Raw genomic sequence first — 19,818 nt, 5'->3', positions numbered from 1 at the left:
AAAAAGTAGAAATATTTAGGGGAGCTTCCAAGAAAATTCTGTTTTATGACACTAACAGAACTTTCTATGGGTCTTCTACATGATCTCAAGGCACATCATAAACTTGTGCTCCAAAATGACCCACCCAAATGTAATTTTCCCCCCAAATGCTCTAGTTGCGTGAAGGATTTAACATCACATTGGCCATTACAAGCTCAGAGAGGATGGCTGTACCTAAACTGAATAATGAAACCTTAATTTTAAGTGACTTGGTAATAATCAAGAAGCCAGAAACTCATCTGGAGTTTATTAAGCCACGAAGATTCATTTCCTTACACAAAAAGGATTACTGTAAATTACAGTGTGGTTGTCAACCACATTCTTTTACCAGAACTAGGGCCAAATTTCAAAAGTACCAGCTATTTGGCAAGTAATGCCTTTCAGGACTTACAAGCATTTTCCAAGTCTAAAAATGTTTGCAAATTGGCTTAAAAACAATTAGTTGCATAAAGTTATCATTTGAATATAACACCTAAAATACATTTCCTTTCTTCATGGAAACTATAAAAACTTCTCTTTTCTAGAATAGCCCATTAGGCTCCTTTTTAGGAAGACATCAAAAAAATGTCTTTATTGGAAGGACCTTGCAATTGAACACAGCAGAGAAGCAAAATTAATGACAGGACTCAAAGACACACACACAAAACATAAGAAGTAACTTGAAGGATTAAAAAGATGCATGAAGAACCAAGAATAATTGAAATAACAGTTAACGTATAGAGGTGGTGCCAATGATAAAGAACCTGCCTGCCTATGCAGGAGATACAAGAGACACGAGTTCTATCCCTGGGTTGGGAAGATTCCTTGGAGGAGGAAATAGCAACTATTGCAGTATCTTTGCCTGGACAATTCCATGCACAGAGGAGCCTGGAGAGATACAGTCTATGGGATCGCAAAGAGTCGGGCATAACTGAGCATGCACTGGCCCCTGCCCCACTCCCACTTAATGTATAGAGACTTGAAAAAACAATTTATATGAAAAGAAGCTTAACCCAAGTAACCTACATAACCTACTCTCTGATCGAAACTAGAAGCTGAACAGAAAACAGTGGTGAGAACAGAACACAGGGCAGTGTCTTCAAGAGCACAATTAATACAGAATTCTCTTTCTTACTTAAAAGGTCTCAGGCAAGTTGATTAGCCTTAGATTTATGCTGTAAGTCCACTGACAGGAAAGAATCAGAAGCAAAGAAGGGCTAAAATGTACAGAGTCCCTAAAAAGAAAAAGATGACAGAGTATCATCAAGAAACAGAATTTAGGGAACTCCCTGTGGTCCAGTGACTGGGACTCCTCGCTTTCACTGCCGAGGGCCTGGGTTCAATCCCTGGGTGGGGAACTGAGATCCCATGAGCTGTGCAGCACAGCGCAAAATAAAGGGTAAAACAAACAAACGATAAAACCACAACTCATTACTTGTAAGGCATTTGTTCATTCTAACCTCAAGTCCTTATGAACAAAAGGATTTTTATCACAGCTTAAGAACACTATAGAAGGGACTTAATAAAGACTCAAATTTGAAAATCAAAGGTCAGAATACACAGCAAGTTATCTAAATGCATTGTGGGATTTACACACACAGGCATCCATGTGCTCACATGCACACACACATCTGTAAAAATTAGCCATTCTAGGAAAAAAACAACAAAAAAGATGTCAATCAATCATCTAATTTTTAACTATATACACCTGTGCCTGTATGCGTGCACATTCACTCAGTCGCATCCGTCTCTTTGTGACCCCATGGACTGTAGCCCACCAGGCTCCTCTGTCCATGGGATTCTCCAGGCAAGAATACTGGAGTAAGTAGCCATTCCCTTCTCCAGGAGATCTTCCCGACCCAAGGATCAAACCTGTATCTCCTGCACTGGCAGGCAGATTCTTTACCGCTGTTACAGGAAAATAAGAACAAGGATACTTATCATCTGTCAAGTACCTACTTATCTTCGTTTCCTTTTTTTTCCCTAAATCTTACACCACCTTGCAATCCTCATTTTACAGTAGTGAGAATTTAGCCCTAGGGATGCTATGCATCCCGTCTGTGGTCACACATTTTATCTGGACCTGGCACGTATGAGGTATGCCTGGGCAGTATTAGCCCAAACTCTGCTCCTCTCATCACTACAGCATGCTAATGCAACAAAGGAACAAACCCAACATGCCGCAAATGTACACCTTCATGGCAACAATGTGCATCTCTAAAAGCTTAAAAAAGCTTTACTTCTTCTACTACCATCTGTTTCTGATTAATATCACTTCTTAGAGTCACTAAATCATAACTATTAAGATATATTTATTCTAAATACTATAAACAAAGTATCTTCACCAAATTAATATCAGCTCAAAACTGGAGGGAGAAGAGAGATACTTTCCATTTAGGAAAGAGGAAATAAATTCAGAAGAAGATTAAAATGGCTTCCAGATGATCTCCAGCACATCAAGGGCACAGACTTCTAAAAGACAGCTGTGTACTTCAACTTTGGTACTTTATGGGGAGACCACAATGATGCCTTCAGACCTGCTGTCCTAGAGTGTACTCCCCTAAGTGTGACCGGTTTGTACCTCTGGTATATGTAAGCTGGGGGTAGGGGGCAATTTTGTTAACACGAATGAAGAGAATATAGATTTCCTGGATAGCTCTTCCTACCTCTGCTCCCAGGCATGCCTGCCCCCATACCAAGACTTTCCAGGAAGGCTTCCTGAAGCTTTATTTGGCTCCTACACTAACACGCCGAAGCTCTATTTTCAACAAGTGAGAGACTTCTCTTGCCAAATTCATCTTCTTTTCCCTGGATCACTTCTTTCAGTCCTGAACCCTGCTGCTAATTCTCTTCTTTCTATCTTTCATGGAACCAACACTTCCCTTAGGATGTCCAACACACTCCTGGTTTTCTGCCCAGCATTTTGACCACAACCTCTCTTTCCTCTTCCTTTCCTCTGAACAGAAGACATTTACTGCCAGGATACACACCTTGATCTTCTAGGTGATATGGTCATTCCCTGCTCCTGGTCCCATTCTGTCCCCTGGGTTCCAACATCATTTGGAACCCAGGGGACAGAATTTATATTAAATTCTGTGACATTTATATTACAAAATGTTAATTCTTTATCCAGAGTTTGGGCTTGACATTCTCACTACCTTCAAATAAGCACCTTCCATGCTAAGTAGACTACAAGCTTCACTGTCCTGCCAACAGAACAATCCAAGGGGACCCTGCCCATGCCAGAGCCACTCCTGTTGCTGCTGCTGCTAAGTCGCTTCAGTCGTGTCCGACTCTGTGCGACCCCATAGACGGCAGCCCACCAGGCTCCCCCGTCCCTGGGATTCTCCAGGCGAGAATACTGGAGTGGGCTGCCATTTCCTTCTCCAATGCAGGAAAGTGAAAAGTGAAAGTGAAGTCGCTAAGTTGTGTCCGACTCTTCGCGACCCCATGGACTGTAGCCTTCCAGGCTCCTCCGTCCATGGGATTCTCCAAGCAAGAGTACTGGAGTGGGGTGCCATTGCCTTCTCCAGAGTCACTGCAACCCAACTTAACTCCCCTGGACACCATGTTCCTCCCATCATTTCTCTGGCCCAACTCAAGGACCTTCTCTAAGAGCTTCCAAATTGTTCTCCCATTTCCCCGGAGATATGCCATACCACACGCAGGCATTTATCCCCATGCTGCCCTGGAACTGTCTCTTACCTGCCAGGATGAGCTCCAGGAAGTACCATAAAGTCAGTGCCCCTGTACCCCGCTTCCTCAATACAAACAGGCACACGCACACACACACTGTCTCTAAGTCTGTCTCATCCCAACACAGGAAGCTATTCAACAGTACCTATTCACATCTTAGTGTTAATTCACACTACACTTATATTAAGTCTGAGCACTTTCTTATGCTTTTTAATTGTGAAATAAGAAAAACACGAGACAGAGGCAGACATACAGGACAGTACAAACAGCATGTACATGCCATAACATTAGGTCCAACTACAAAAGAGGGAGAGAAACAGAGGAAGACAACTGAAACTGTTGGGTTTTTCTGTTAGAAAAATCTAACTTCAAACACTGTTCTATCAGTCCCAGAAAAGCTGGGAAAGAAACTTAAAATTCTTTGAGCCATTCTTTTCTCATCCAGGAAAAAAAAAAAATTATATTTACAGCTGGTCACTAGACTTGTGGAGGTGATCACTTTGTAGTGTACACAAAGGTCAAATTATCATGCTGTCCACTTGAAACAATTACCAAAATCATATTTATAAAATAAAGCACTATCACTGAATTCACATGACAGCTAGGAGGAATAGTTTTTTTAAGTACATTAAGAGAAAGTCAGTTTGCATCCAACAAACAGAAAGTTTCAGCTTCCCTTTTGCCCTCATGTCTGTATGCAGCTCTTTGGAAGCCTGCACATAAAGCCAGCTTTATGTGCCATTGCAGAGTGATTTCTAAAAAACTGGTATTAAGTGCAGCACTTGGAAAGTATGAAGTAGACCGATGTTTAAAACTGGGCAGAAAGAAGTATTCTCATTCTCTAATTTGTAATTATTTTCTCTTGTTTCCAAACAAGGTAAAGCTATTTTCAGTCTGTCTTCCAGTTAGTTCCTGTGGACAGTCCATGCCCAAGGGAGAGGACACCAGTCAGGGAGTTCTAAGACTTTTTCATGACCAATACCCATAGTTTCGTGATGATACATTGTCCCCAGGGCAGGATATTCAGCTGAGGAGGCTCACCTGCCAATTTTCTAGGCTGTTTATTACCTTATGATACTTGCTTACCTTTGGGCATCTTTACAATTGGTTGAGCAAACTCAATTTCTCATGGTTGAAACTTGCATTTTAAAAACATGCTTTGAACTTGCTCAATCCAGAACTGAATTTAAAAAAGAAAAACAAAACCAAAAAAAAACACTTAATATAATCAAATCAACTTGTCTTATTGAGTGAAGCACTGCCAGAAAGCCCGTTATATCAGAGTTAGAAAATATCACACATAATTAAGACACTTGTTCATTCATCCATTTATTTTTCCATTTATTGACTGCCTACTAAATAAAATACTCATATTCTTATAGGAGTAACAGTCAAGTTAAAAATATATATCATGTAACAGCAAGTGATGACAAGTGCTATGAAATACAAGAGTATGGAGTCACAAGTGTGATTATTGTATAGAGAGGGGGATGAGGAGGAGGTGATGTCACTTAAACTGAGATTTAGGTGAGGGAAATATACTCATGCAGAAGGAACAGCAATGCAAATGTTCTATAATAAAAACCTCTGCACATCTGAGGAACAGCAGGAAAGCCAGGATGACTGGAGAATGGCAAGCAAGATGGAGAGTGGGAGCAGAGATGAGATAGGCAAAAAGGAAATAGGTCTTGTGGGGCCCTGGAGAACATGGGTTAAAAATTCAGATTTTGTTCTCAACATAACAGTATCCACTATGGAGGGCAGAGAGGGAAGAGCTGAATAAAAAAAAAATCTCTGGTTCACATTTTTCAGGAGGAACCTGGCTGTTACTTTGGAAAAAGCAGGCAATGATGGATACAGTAAGTGGTGGTCATATTCTGGGTGTATCTGAGGATATGAGCCACTTGGATTTCTTGACAGCCTGGATGTGGGGTGTGATCAAAATGAGCACCAACAATGACTCTGAAGTTGGGAACCTGAGCAAGCGGGTGACCAGTGGTGTCGTTGACTAAAATGGGAAACATGGGGGGGATGAGAAGGCAGTGGCTGGGAGGGAGAGAAACTGAGAATTTTGTTTCGAACCAAGCATGATGTGCCTATTTGACCTACAACTGGAAATCGTGAGTGTAAGTGTGTGTGTGTCTGTGTATATACACATACATATATGAGGTGGGTGTTAGAGACAATGTCAGGGCCAAGAATATATATGTGGAGGCTATCGGCACACAGAAGGTGTACAAAGCTATGGATCCGATAACACCCACAAGGGAGAGGCTGTAGACAAAGAAGAGATGACGCGGAAAGATGAATGAACCCCAGGACAGTCTAATATTTACTCAACGAATTAGGAATCTACAAAGGAAAACCAGAAATATTAAGTAAAATGGGAGAAAAACCCAGAGGGCAATTGCAGAAAATGTTGCAAGAAGCAAGGTGTGGTCAACTATGTCTGATGCTACTGATAGATGGATGATATTTTTTTACAGGCAACAGGGTAAAATTCCAAGTTGATCAAAAAACAGCACTCAAGAAGTAAAGGCAAAAATGCTTGTTTATTTTCTCCTTCCTCGGGTAGAATGAGAGACTTTAAAACGAAAAAGGATTCCAGAATCAAACTTTGTTACAAGGTTGGTAACAACTGCCCTTCCTTTCAATATTATGAAATGGTGTTATAACAAAATAAATCGGGTATTCCCTTCCCAGCTCAGACACCTAAGTCAAATTTAAACCTAGTCAAAAATGTGGAATCTTTTATCATGACCTATGCTTCAGTCCCTACAAGTCTAAAACATTAACTAGAAAGTGTCGTCATCAAAGGGCTTCCCAGGTAGCTCAGCGGGTCAAGAATCCGCCTGCAATGCAGCAGACGCAGGAGACACAGGTTTGATCCCTGGGTCAGAAAGAGCCACTGGAGGAGGGCACGGCAACCCGCTCAGTATTCTTGCCTGAAGAATCCCATGAACAGAGGAGCCTGGTGGGCTATGGTCCCTGGAATCGCAAACAGTCGGACACAGCTGAAGCAACTGATCACACACACACACATGCTCATCAAAAACCATGACATATATCTCAAAGCACTATATAGTAACAGTCTGAACAATTCTTGCTATACCATGGGCTATTTAAAATCAGGAATTATGAAAGAAAAAACTGAGACTTTTGTACATTGTTTAGAGAAGAAATCAGTTAGATATCATTTATCTCCTACTCTAGCTTAAAGTATAACTTCATGTCATGATATAAAAATCTTTCCGTTTTTAACACTTTAAAGGGCTTATGAAGCATCTATATGCACCAGAGAGCTTCCCTGGTGGCTCAGGGGTAAAGAATCTGCCTGCCAACACAAGAGACACAGGTTCAATCCCTGGTCCAGGAAGATCCCTTGGAGAAGGAAATGGCAACCCACTCCAGTGTTCTTGTCTGGAAATCCCATGGACAGGGAAGCCTGGTGGGCTATAGTTATGGGATTGCAAGAGTTGGACACGACTGAACAACAAATAACATACACCAGAACATACAAATCTAAAGTTTGCAATTAGTCAAGAGTGTCTATCAGCAATGCTGTAGCTTAAATATTTGATCACGAGTTTTCCAGGCACTAACATCACAAGACAGGACCTGTTGGGTGCGCAGGACTTGTCAGAAACAGAAAGCGGCTAATCTCACAGCTTTAGATGGAATGAAGACTGACAGCCCATTCCCTTCCTGATTTCTAAACCTTTCACCACAATTTACTGACCAGTGGCCTTGCGAACAAGATGGTATACTGATTAAGAGTCAGACTGCCTGGTTTCAAATCCCCGACCACCGTTTACGAGTCCTAGTGTTTCCTTGAGCAAATTATTTTACCTTTCACCCTTCTTTCTCCTCATCTAACACACACACACACACACACACACACACACACACACCCCTTTGGGAAATAACAGTCCTTCATTATAAGACCATATAAGTATAATGCTCTAGCCACATGTCTTTCTCGTGATTTAAAAAAAAAAAAATAGTGGCGGCTTCAATGGTCAGTTACTCACCTACTCTTGTAAAACCTTCACTAGGAGGCAACCCACCATTCAATTCAGTCCATTTTGGTGTAGGACTGCTCTTTACTTATAGAAGGTCTTCAAAATATGTGAGCTGAAAGTCTCACTGTGCCCAATTAGTTATTACCAGTTCTGCCCTCTGTGGGTGTGCTCATGTTCGACTCTTTGTGACCCCATAGACTGTAGCCTGCCAGGCTCCTCTGTCCAGTGGATTTTCTGGGCAAAAATACTGGAGTGGGTTGCGATTTCCTACTCCAGGGGATCGTCCCAACCCAGGGATTGAACTCACGGCTCTTGTGTCTCCTTCACTGGCAGGCAGATGCTTCACCATTGCGCCACCTGACCCTCTGAGCCCAGAGAAAAACTTTCCTAACCTCTCTCCTTAAGACAATCCTCCATGTACTTAGAGACAGATGTGATGTCTACAGCTGTGCACCACCATCTAAATGCACATAAGCACCAAACTGAGCATCCTGTAATCAGGAATTAGAACCAGGTTTTGAGAAGCCAATTGGGGAGGATTTTACACTTTCTGAAAAAACTGTTTATGGGGCCGTGTGGCAACTGATCTGTAAGTGGCAGAGTGAGTGTGCTCAAACTCGGTTTCAAAGCTGTGCAGAGATGACAGCTATTATCCTTACTAAGAGCTTTGGGTACATTGAGAGTGTTTTTAAAGAAACATACCCAACAATTACCTTCAGCAAGAGTAAACACAGGTACACATAATTTATCATTTCCTCTGGCTCAAATACATTACTGACAGTTGACAGGTTTAAGGAGATCTCCAGACATCAATTAAATCAGTCAACCCTTTGATTGGATGCAAAGTTTCATTTGTTCAACAAGCACTTGAGACCTTTCTGTCCAGGAGTGGAGGCCATGGGGACATGGATACAGGAAATTCAGTCTGCAGACAGGAGCAGATGAAATAGTTAACCTACACTCTATTTTCTCTAAAATAAAACAGTCTAACTAAAAGGTAATTGTGTTGATGTTGCTTGGTTTTTCTTAACTGACATTCTCAAAAAAACGTGCTTTTCTAAAACTCACACGCTGTTGAGAAGTGATTTTTTTTTTAACTTTTTATTTTGTGTTGGAGTAAAGCCGATTAACAATGTTGTAACAGTTTCAAGTGGACAGCAAAGGGACTCAGTCACAGATATACGTATATCCTTTCTCCCCTAAATTCCCCTCTCATCCAGGCTGCCACATGAGAAGAGATTTTAAAAGGAAGGAGGCAATAAAAAGAGCCAATTAGTCTCAAGGGAAAGCCTTGACCACCCAAAGCACCCCTGGCATCCAGAGAGAACAAGCGCTGGAGTGCTGCCCCAATGAGTTGAATGAACCGCATACTCCCTACCACACACTCCGGACATTCTCCTCTCTCCGCCTCAGAGAAGCTTTAAGATTTTCTGTGCTTTGCAAATGGCTGAAGCAACATCAAGATGCCCTGCTCCCTCACAATGACGAACTGTTCCATTTGTCATCTCGTAACTGGAGATGAGATGAAGAACTTGACAGGTCTATCTCCAAACAATCAAAAGTAAAGTAAGACCACCAGGAGATACTTCCTCAATGGCCCTACCATGCCCATGAGCCTGAGACTCACCTCAGGAGGCCAGGGGCCCTATGAGCCTCTTAGGACCTCCTTTAGAAAAGACAGAACCCTCCTCGTTTCAGCTTCACCCTTCCTCACTGGAAGAAACCCAATGAGTTATCTGTTAGATGGGGCTTCCCTAGCAGCTCAGACGGTAAAAAATCTGTATGCAATGCAGGAGACCGGGGTCCAATCCCTGGGTCAGGAAGATTCCCTGGAGAAGGGAATGGCAACCCACTCCAGTATTCTTGCCTGGAGAATTCCATGGACAGAGGAGCCTGGTGGGCTACAGTCCATAGGGTCGCAAAGAGTCAGACACGACCGAGTGACTAACGCCTCCACTTTTTCATTACTGGTTACCTAAATACCATTAGTGATCTGAGAAAAAGTAGAACATACATCTTTCATCTATTTACTTAGATGGAAAATGCAAATGACAACTTCAATTCTGGTCAGAATAATGAGAGGTTGGGGCCCCCTACCCCTGCTCATTGCTGCAAATTAGCACAAAGCTTTCAGGGGTAACCTGGTGATGTGTGAAAGAGAAAGTGTTAGTCGTGTTCAGTCGTGTCCGACTCTTTGCGACCCTGTGGACTATAGGCCACCAGGCTCCTCTGTCCATGGGATTTTTCCAGGCAAGAATACTGGATTGGACTGCCATTCCCTTCTCCAAGGGATCTCCCTGACCCAGGGATTGAACCCAGGGCCCCCACATTATCAAGAACCAAAAAATCATTCATTGCCTTTGGCTCAGCAAGTTCATTTCTCTAGCTGGCTCAAGAGCACTCTTTTTTATGAAAGGTGCAAGTTCCTGGTATTTTTCCCCACTTTAAGAAGAGGTCCATTTCTAGTTTTCAGTATACCGGTACCTTGAAAGGAATCAGGATGACTGATACTGATAGAATCCTCCTAGTTCCTCAGGAAATACCTTGTCGTATGTGTTTACACTTTCTGGAATCAAGCGATGCTAACAGCATCTCTACCCTGGTTCCTATTTGTGTGAATCAGTTCCTTCCCAAGAGAATTTTGTGAACGCCCTCATCTCTTACCACCCCTCCTGCCCTAAGACTCCTCCTTATTTGCTAAATAAAGGTGTATGTTCAAGAAACAGCAAAATGCTGCATAATGAATTAAAAAAACAAATTGACATCAAGACACCTCTTGGCTGCTCATGACTGCCCTGAGCAATCTATGATGCTAGAAATTAGAAGAGTGGAACAGTAAAGACTGATGTGTCCTTCTGGAAGGAAACCTTCCTGAGCTATAAAAATATTTGATAACATTATTAGGTTGCTGGGCATGGGCCTATACATTTGACCAAAGGTAGATTCTGCAACTCTGGGCTTCCCGGGTGGTGCTAGTGGTAAAGAGACTGCCAGCCAATGCAGAAGACTTTGGAGGAGGGCACGGCAACCCACTTCAGTATTCTTGCCTGGAGAAGTCCACGGACAGGGGAGCCTGGCGGGCTACATTTACAGGGTTGAAAAGAGTCGGACACGACTGAGTGACTATCACACACACGCACAGCCCAGCAAATACCTCGTAGGCACATCAAGGGCATTTTTGGATAACAAAATGACTGAATCTAAGTCCCCATGAGGGAAACCATCAACTAGAAGGCAGGAGTAGAGTGACCTCACTCAGGAACAGGCTTGGGATAGAAAAGGAAATACTGAGTAAACAGACAAGCACACACTGGCACCCAGAGGAAGGCACATTGCGTAACTGCTCCCAACCAACTGCCAGAGCGAAGAGCTCAGCTTCGGACACTGGGAGAAGGGAAGAATCCTGGTCCTTCAGTTCAGCGCAGTTCAGATGCTCAGTTGTGTCTGACTCTTTGCCACCCCATGGATCGCAGCAAGCCAGGCTTCCCTGCCCATCACCAACTCCCGGAGATTACTCAAACTCATGTCCATTGAATTAGTGATGCCATCCAACTATCTCATCCTCTGTCATCCCCTTCTCCTCCTGCCTTCAGTATTTCCCAAGATCAGGGTCTTTTCCAATGAGTCAGTTCTTTGCATCATGTGGCCAAAATACTGGAGCTTCAGCATCAGTCCTTCCAATGAATATTCAGGACTGATTTCCTTTAGGATGGACTGGTTTGATATCCTTGTAGTCCAAGGGACTCTCAAAAGTCTTCTCCAACACCACAGTTCAAAACCATCACTTCTTCAGCGCGCAGCTTTCTTTATGGTCCAACTCTCACATCCATACATGGGTACTGGAAAAACCACAGCTTTGACTAGATAGACCTTTGTTGGCAAAGTAATATGCTGTCTAGGTTGGTCATAGCTTTTCTTCCAAGGAGCAAGCATCTTTTAATTTCATGGCTGCAGTCACCACCTGCTGTGATTTTGGAGCCCAAGAAAAGAAAGTCTGTCACAGTTTCCATTGTTTCCCCATCTATTTGCAGTGAACTGATGGGACCGGAAGCACAATCTTTGTTTTTTGAATGTTGAATTTTAAGCCACCTTCTTCACTCTCCTCTTTCACTTTCATCAAGAGGCTCTTAAGTTCCTCTTCACTTTCTGCCATAAGGGTGGTGTCATCTGCATATCTGAGGTGATTGATATTTCTCCCGGCAATCTTGATTCCAGCATGTGCTTCTTCCAGCCCAGCGTTTCTCATGATGTGCCCTGCATTTAAGTTAAATGAGCAGGGTGACAATATACAGCCTTGATGTACTCCTTTCCCAATTTGGAACCAGTCCGTTGTTCCATGTAAGGTTCTAACTGTTGCTTCCTGACCTGCATACAGATTTCTCAGGAGGCAGGTAAGGTGGTCTGGTATCCCCATCTCTTCAAGAATTTTCCACAGCTCCTTGTGACCCACACAGTCAAAGGCTTTGGCATAGTCAGTAAAGTCCAGTCCATGGGTTTTGTTAAAGCCACAGCCTGGGGAATTCCCTGGAAGTCCAGGAGTTAAGACTCTGCACTTCCAAGGCAGGGGGCGCAGATTCGATCCCTGGTCAGGGAATTAAGATCCCACATGCCATGCAAAGTGGTAAAAAAAAGAAAGAAAAATTTAAAAAGCCACAGCACTAGGACTGTGCTTTCACTCAACAAACATTTATGGGCACTGAGCCAAATCTTCAAGATAAAATGTTGTTCCCGCCTTCAGTTAGCACCTAGTCTAACATGGGAAAATGGACATAATCATACCACAGAGTGCAGAAAGAGAGGTCTACACAAGCAATAGAGACGAGGAAGAGCTGGGTGGGGTGGAGGCTTGGTAGCCCAGAAAAGGCCTCACACAAAGGTCAACCGTAGATCCCAAATGTGGGAGATTAAAGAGGTATAATGGGTGTTAGGTCAACAAGGAATAATGAGTACTCTAATCACAACAGTCTGAAGGAGAGAAAACAGCACCCTGAGCATGGGGAAACACAAGCAAGGATTAGGGAACACTTTTAATGGGCTTCCCTATTGGCTCAGATGGTAAAGAATCTGCCTACAATGCAGGAGACCCAGGTTCGATCCCTGGGCCAGTAAAATCCCCTGGAGAAGAGAATGGCTACCCACTTCAGTATTCTCGCCTGGGATAGCCCATGGAGAGAGGAGCCTGGGGGCTATGGTCCATGAGGTCACAAAGAGTCAGACATGACTGAACAACTAACACACAACTTCTAAACAGTCAGCACCTCATTCAACTGGCATAATCACCACTGGAGGCTCAAAGAAGAAAACTGAGGCCTACAGGATTTGAGAAGCTGAGCCACGACTTAAAAGATTTAATTTCAAAATGGTGCCTTTTTTCTCTTTTTTTCAATTGAGATTTAATTGACATACAGCTTTGTATAGGTGAAAGGTGGATCCCTGAACAATTTGACATATATTGTGAGATGAATACCACCGTAAGCTTAGTCAACAGCCATCTCTTCAAATAGTTACAGAAAAGCTTTTCCTTGTAACAAAAACATTAAGATTTACTCTTAGCAACTTTCAGATATGCTATATAGCAATGTTAATTATAGTTATCCTGAATTGGATGAAAGTTGTCAAAAGGTACAAACTTCTAGTTGTAAGATAAATAAGTTCTGGGGATAAATGTATAAATCTGTGCTCTTAATCTCTATGCTATCTGGTGGTTATGTAAATAGTAATGGACAAAATGAGCAAAAACAAAGACATAAAGCCACAGACCAGACTGTAAGGGGCTGTGGAAGCTACATTTCACAGCTTAATGTACATGTGGACTTTAAAATCTTTTCATGCCTCCACAGAAAACAAAAATCAAAATCAAGTTATGTTCTGAAAAACTAATTCCAGTTTCAACAGCTACAATAAGAACTGCTTTCTAACATTTAAAATTTTAAACAAATTTTTACCATCAGAGTCTTTTCAAGTTTAATATCTGTCCACTGAAACCATATATTATTACCAGAAATGCTTCTATGAACTCAGTTAAGATTTTCATCACTTTACATCCATCTGAAAAGCAACAGTACAAATCATGAGAACCTTTGTTTCGTCTGCAGGCAACTCTATGATGCACCGAGGACTCAAGTGCACTCAGCAAATCCTTTCACACCAGGCCACCGGTGGGAAACCACCAATACAAGGGAAATGGCTTACAGAGAAAAAGAGGGAAATCACCTAGGTGGATTATGTAACTATCAGTGGGAGATCCACAGAGTGTAATACTTTAAAAATTTAGCACTAAATGCAAACAAAAGTGATGACCAGCACACGATCCCTAAAGGGCAGAAATGGGCAGGTGGAGAAACAGACCCGCTGGAAGTAACTGGGGAAGGATTCATATTCTGGTGCCAGGCAGGACAATGAGCTCAATTGGCATCTCTTTGGTCCTTCTACAGGGTGACAGTGATACTGAAAATATCAAACCCAGAGATAACAGGCCTGGCAGGGGAGCAGGAAGGTGTGGGATTAAACTAGCCTGTTCTGCTCCAGTCATAAAAATTACTACTGTGTTTAAACCTCAACCTAGATAGAAACATGAAAGTCACAGACTGGAAATGGGTAACCAACCAATGCAGTGAGCAATAATGCTCATTTTCAATCTCATCAGTATTTTGTCTGTTTATTACAGGTTTTTTAATGCTTCCCCCCCCTCCCCCCGCCCCAAACAGAAAGAGGCAACTATTTGGTACAGAAAATTAAAAGGTACTGCAGAAAAGGACTAAAATTAGAGGGTCTGGGCTGCATTTTCTACCACTTCCTCTCCCACTCCATGACCTTGCTAGAATCAAGCTTCCCCTTTGCCATTTCCTTCAAACCATTAGGTTATTTGGCTTTCAACGACTGTTTAATCATAAACTAGCTCGCTACATTATTAATATTCCAAACTGCATTTTCAACCAGATAATAATCCAATATCATGATGGTGAATTATCTTAGAAGGTTATGTTCCTAATTTGTTTTTATTTCAAATATGAAACTAAGCAGAAGTATATATACACTTTTAAATAGCAAGAAACAATTTGAAATAGATTCATGAAATGACAACAACTGGCAGAATAACAAGCACTAGTCCTCACCTTACCCCTTCTCCTCTTCCTCCCAAAACAAAATGATTTTAATTTTGGTTGTGGAAGTAATACATTAGTTATTTTAAATCGCTGATGGGAGCAAGGAAATGGCAAGGACATACCAGCATGGACTCTGGTCATCTTTCAAAAATTTACAAGATTATTGGAGTCTTTTGACCTTGGGCTAGTCAAAGCTGCAGCTGAAAATAAAGGTAGCTAATTAGGTCATATTACATACAACACATATAATATGTATATTATAGTATTGTTGCTGTTTAGTCACTAAGTCATGTCTAACTCTCCTGCAACTCCTTGGACTGCAGTCCACCAGGCTCCTCTGTCCATGGGATTTCCCAGGCAAGAATACTGGAGTGAGTTGCCCCTTCCTCCTCCAGAGGATCAAACCTGTGTCTCCCGCACCGGCAGCAGATTCTTTACCACTGAGCCATCAGGGAAGTCCGCTATATGATAGCATATAATATATCAAGGATATATTTATTTGTGTTTTATATGTATATATACATAAATGCATGTATATGGCATAATCTACATAATATAATACATATGTTCATATGTGTGCATTATGTATATACACATAAAACATGCATATATATGAATGAAACATTTACGCTTCAGGGTATGTAAAGTGTAACGGAAATGGAAAAACAGAGCAAGAATATTAGTCAGCAGGAGAAAGATTTACACTATAATCTTCCTCGCTTTCCAAAATACTTCATATACTTTGCAATCAATATTTTATTTTCAAATTAGGGGTTCTCAGAGTTAAGATGTTGTGGCAATGAGACAGTCATTCATCCTGCTCCTTTTGGCAAGAGCAATATTTTAAAATATGTGCTCTGGTTGTAAAGACAAAGCTAAGAAGAGGGATACATTCGGACACTAACTGAAGACAAACATAAACCCAGCACCGAACACGAAGCTGTCACGTGGAAGTCCCCAGTACACCAAAAGTATAGGTGAATATGTAAATTATTCACATATCTTCAGTGAATGTACTGCCTTGCTCCCTGGGGCACTAGAAAAAGAAGTCAATTTTAATTTCCTAAGAGTTAACCACATTCAAATTCTAAGGCAAAGCCTTTAGAAAGATTCTGCTAATAAGGAACAAAACACTTTACAAAGTTACCAAATCATTGCTGACAAACACTTTTGGGAGAGTGGGATGGGGGTTAGGGAGATGAGCACATTCACCATGTACATGAGATACCTTTTATCACAACACATCACCCCAAAGTTTATTACAAATTTCTCAGAGAAATCTTATCCAATTACAAGCAAGTTATCACCAAAACAGGAATGTTGCCATCTCGAAATCTGTATACTGAAAAAAGAAAGGATGTAAAATCATCAATAATTACAGATTCCCTTAGGCAAATGCTGAACTTGCAGGTGCAACCTCCACCCTGGAGCCCTGTCTGGCCAAAAATGTATCCCATATTTCTTCTCTTCTCCCTCTCTACATCCCCAACACTCAAGCACAGAAGGGCAAGTTTAGCTTCTAAAATTATGCAGTACACATACTGCTAATGGAAAATTACCTTTGGAAGGCTTGACTTGTCAAGGTTTATGAATGGGGAAAGTTACTTCTCTTAACTACATTGCTGGAATTTTTCCACTCTCATTTCAATTCAGAATACAGTGTTTATGCTTCTCCCAACTTCCCCATGCCCTCGCCTCACACCTTTAGGTCACCTTCAAACCAGCTCAAAGTTTCAGTACAAAAAAATGGCAAAGCTAATTTCTTAGATGCCCCCCACCTACTGGCTAGGTGGTAAAGATACATTCACTTTCCTTTAGTGTGAAAACCGTAACATTTAAAGCTTATTCTTTTTTTCCCACATACATATATTTAATTCTTTAAGAAGAATTAAGGTACTGTTTGCTTTGGGATTCTTGAATATGCTGTTTTTCTCCATGGAAAACTCTTTAATTCTAATTTGAATATTTAAATACGTTGAATAGCCCAGCACCTGGTATCAATAACCCCTAAATGACTGCCAAGCTGGTAAAGACAACACTTCTCTAACAAGCAGTGGTTCCTGATTTCACATCTGCTCGGAAAACTTCTTCAGCATCTTTATAAAAGTCATCTTTGACATCCAAAAAGATAACGGCTAGACCTGGTGTTAACTTTTCACAGACAGAAGTAACCCTAAGGCGCTGATCCTGGATCTTCCAGGAGACCGTTTCCTTTTAAAGGCAAAGACGGGAGTGGAAAATCTCCTTGAGGCATAGCTGGGTAAATAACCACCCTTGAGTGAGTGATTTCAGGAGATCTTAGTCTTATCAATGCCGACTTAGGAAAGCTACGCGCCCTAACACACACATCCTGGGCTCCGGAAGCTACCCCGGAGAAAGCATCGCTCCAGGAGCGCCACAGGTGTCTTACGGTCCCCCATCCGCCCTCCCACCCGACACACAGTACTGCCCAAGCTGGTGTATTGCAGGCGTTTCCATTTCTAGCCACCCCCGGAAAAAGGCACCCGAGGACCCTGAGCCGTCTCCGCCCTGCAGAGACGTCCGTGGCGTCCTGCCGCGGACGTGGGATGGTCCGCAGGGATGCGCGGTCCCCAAAGCCCGCCGGGCCGTGGCAGAGGCGCTCCGGGGAAACTCGGGGAAACAGTTGTGGGGAGGGCAGCGCTAAGCTTCGCTGGACGTTAGTGATAAGAGACACGGAACTCGGAAAGTCCCCCAACTACGGCGCGAACCTGCCTGACGCGCCGCACCCGCGAAGGTCCGGGGAGACGGCTGAAAGTCGAGTGGCAGGAGCGGCCAACTCGTGCGGAAAGGAGAGGAGAAAAGGCACTCACCTCCACCCATCGCTGGGCCTCGGCGAACGCCAGGGCGCAATCGGCCTCCGCCTCCTCCATCCCTTCCAGAACTAGGGGGAGAGAGAGGTGGTGGGTGCGCAGAAAGGCGGCGGTGCGGCGCACGACCGGACCGATGCCCCGGCCTCTCTCCGGCTGCAAGACTCCGGGGCACGTTGTCTCTTTCCCTTTGTTGCGAAGTTGTTGTAACTTCGGCAAAGTTTCGAACCACAAGAACTTGAAGACGTGGCTTTCTCCAAACTCCCGAAAACGCCGCGGGGACCGGACAGAGCGCGGGAGGCGGGGAGGGCGACCGGAGGAGGCGCGCGGCACCAGACCCGAAGGCTGTTTCGACTTCAAAAGTCGCAGCGCGGCCGCCGCCCTCCCGGAATGCCCCGCCCCGGCCCACCCCGCGGCCGCCCAGTCGCCGCTTCCGTACCCCCTCCGCTCCCCCACCCCCACGGCGCCCCGGGGCTCCCGGCTGCAGCCGCCTTTGTGGTCGGACAGTCTGGGCTAGGGGATGCCACCGTCCTCCCGGAGGCCGTGGCCCGGGCCACGCTCCCGCTCCCGCGCCGCCCGCCGGACCGCGGGCCCCCACCCTCCCCCCGGAGGGGAGGCGCCCCCGCGCCCGCATCCTGTCCGCATCCTTCTCGCCTCCGCCCGCCTGGCCGCCTTCCCTCTCCCGGGGCCCCGGGAAGCGGCGCCCCCACCGCTCGCGGCCGCCCGGCCCGCCTGACATACCAGGAATAGCTGCACACAATTGCACCTTTCCCGGCCAAGAGACGTCCCCCGCGGTGGAGCTCGGCCCGGCCAGCCGCCCTCACCTGCTCCCGCTCCGGCCGAGCCCGCCGCGCGCCCGCCCCGCCGCCAGGTGCGGACAGCCCCTCTCCCTGGTCTCCGCCCCCTTCCGTGGCCCGGGCCCTCCTGGCGGCAGGTGAGGGTACTGGCCTAGGCACGTGCGGCCCATTGGCCCCAGCCTGGGCCCTCCCAGCTCCGCTCGGCTTCCAGGTGGGCGAGGAGGAAGGTACTTGCCACTCCAGCCCTCCGCGAAGGGTCCGAGGGGAAAAGAAAGTCAGCCCCTACACTGAGCGTCAAATCCGCCACCCTGCGTGGTTAGGGAACACGCCCGGAGCAGTGAGGTGATGCGTCACTCATCATCCGCAGGGGCCCTGGGTAGGTGCGCAGATCTGGAGGGTAGGAGGCTCAAAGGCTGGCTTCTGTGGATTCTTTTCATACTCAAATCAGATCTCCGGAAAGGAACCTGCTTATCTGTTTGGGCTCCCTGGAACCTCACTTCAAGCTCTTGAAGCCCTATCCCGGCCAAACACTGATGGTGTCACGGTTGGAAGACGATCAAGATGAGTTCTTACTCCAGTGGAGGAAAGCAATCCTTTTTATTTTTCTTCCTGGTGAATCGTTTACGCTATATGATGATAAACGACCTCAAAGAGCAAAGAGACTAGCATAATGAATAACTAAAATCTATTTTTGCCTTATTTACTTCATCACCTTTCCTACTGAAGATATATTTCCTACTTAAAGAGAGAATTATATTTCACCCATAGATAGCATAATAGACATCTAGTTCTTTAAAGAACACTTTTCTGCATATTATCATTTTCACACTTAACTAAAGCTAACCATAATCACTTAGTATTAATCTACACCCAGTCCAGACTCAAATTCCTCCAATGGATTCCAAAATGTCTTTTTACCGCTGACTTAGACCAGAACCCAAACAATAACCACATATTGCCTTTGGTTACCTCTTTATTTTTTTAGCCTAGAATGGCTTTTTACTTCTCTCCCACTCCACCATCCACCCCCTGTTTTAGAAGGACATTGCCTTAAGGAAACCAGTCAGCCTTCTAGTTTTGTCTGATGGCTCTTTTTTGGGTGTCTTCACAATATTTCTCTCCCCTCGTTATTTCCTGTTACCTAGACATTAGACCTAAAGGCGGGATTAAACTCATTTACTCTTTTGAATAAAGATTTCACCAGCATCCTTCCAGATTTGGGTGACTTCTAGAGGATGGTGTTTATTTGTTATGTTTATTTTCATCCAACCTTTTCTTCACTGGCATTGTCTGTAATCAGTGGGTCTGTTCAGAAGAATTCACCAGTTCCTGCTAAAGTGAAAAACCATTG

General features: G+C 44.0%; 1 protein-coding gene across 6 annotated transcripts in view; it reads right to left on the bottom strand.

The window, feature by feature from the left end:
- LMO7 (LIM domain 7) overlaps positions 1–17,755 on the bottom strand; it is a 212,263-nt gene extending 194,508 nt beyond the window's left edge. Inside the window, exon 1 of one of the 6 annotated variants that reach the window (XM_061133687.1) lies at positions 17,674–17,755. In XM_061133687.1, the coding sequence (XP_060989670.1) occupies positions 17,674–17,733 (60 nt within the window). In that variant the 5' untranslated portion in view covers positions 17,734–17,755. The remainder of the gene's footprint in view (positions 1–17,673) is intronic. The other 5 variants (XM_061133683.1, XM_061133686.1, XM_061133685.1 and 2 more) reach the window with 5 other exon arrangements.
- Between the last annotated feature and the right edge of the window lie 2,063 nt (positions 17,756–19,818).

This window comes from Dama dama, chromosome 30 (genome assembly GCF_033118175.1).
Source record: "Dama dama isolate Ldn47 chromosome 30, ASM3311817v1, whole genome shotgun sequence".
Classification (NCBI taxonomy): domain Eukaryota; kingdom Metazoa; phylum Chordata; class Mammalia; order Artiodactyla; family Cervidae; genus Dama; species Dama dama.
The sequence above is the reverse complement of the archived record's forward strand: the minus strand, read 5'-3'. Positions and strand labels throughout refer to the sequence as shown.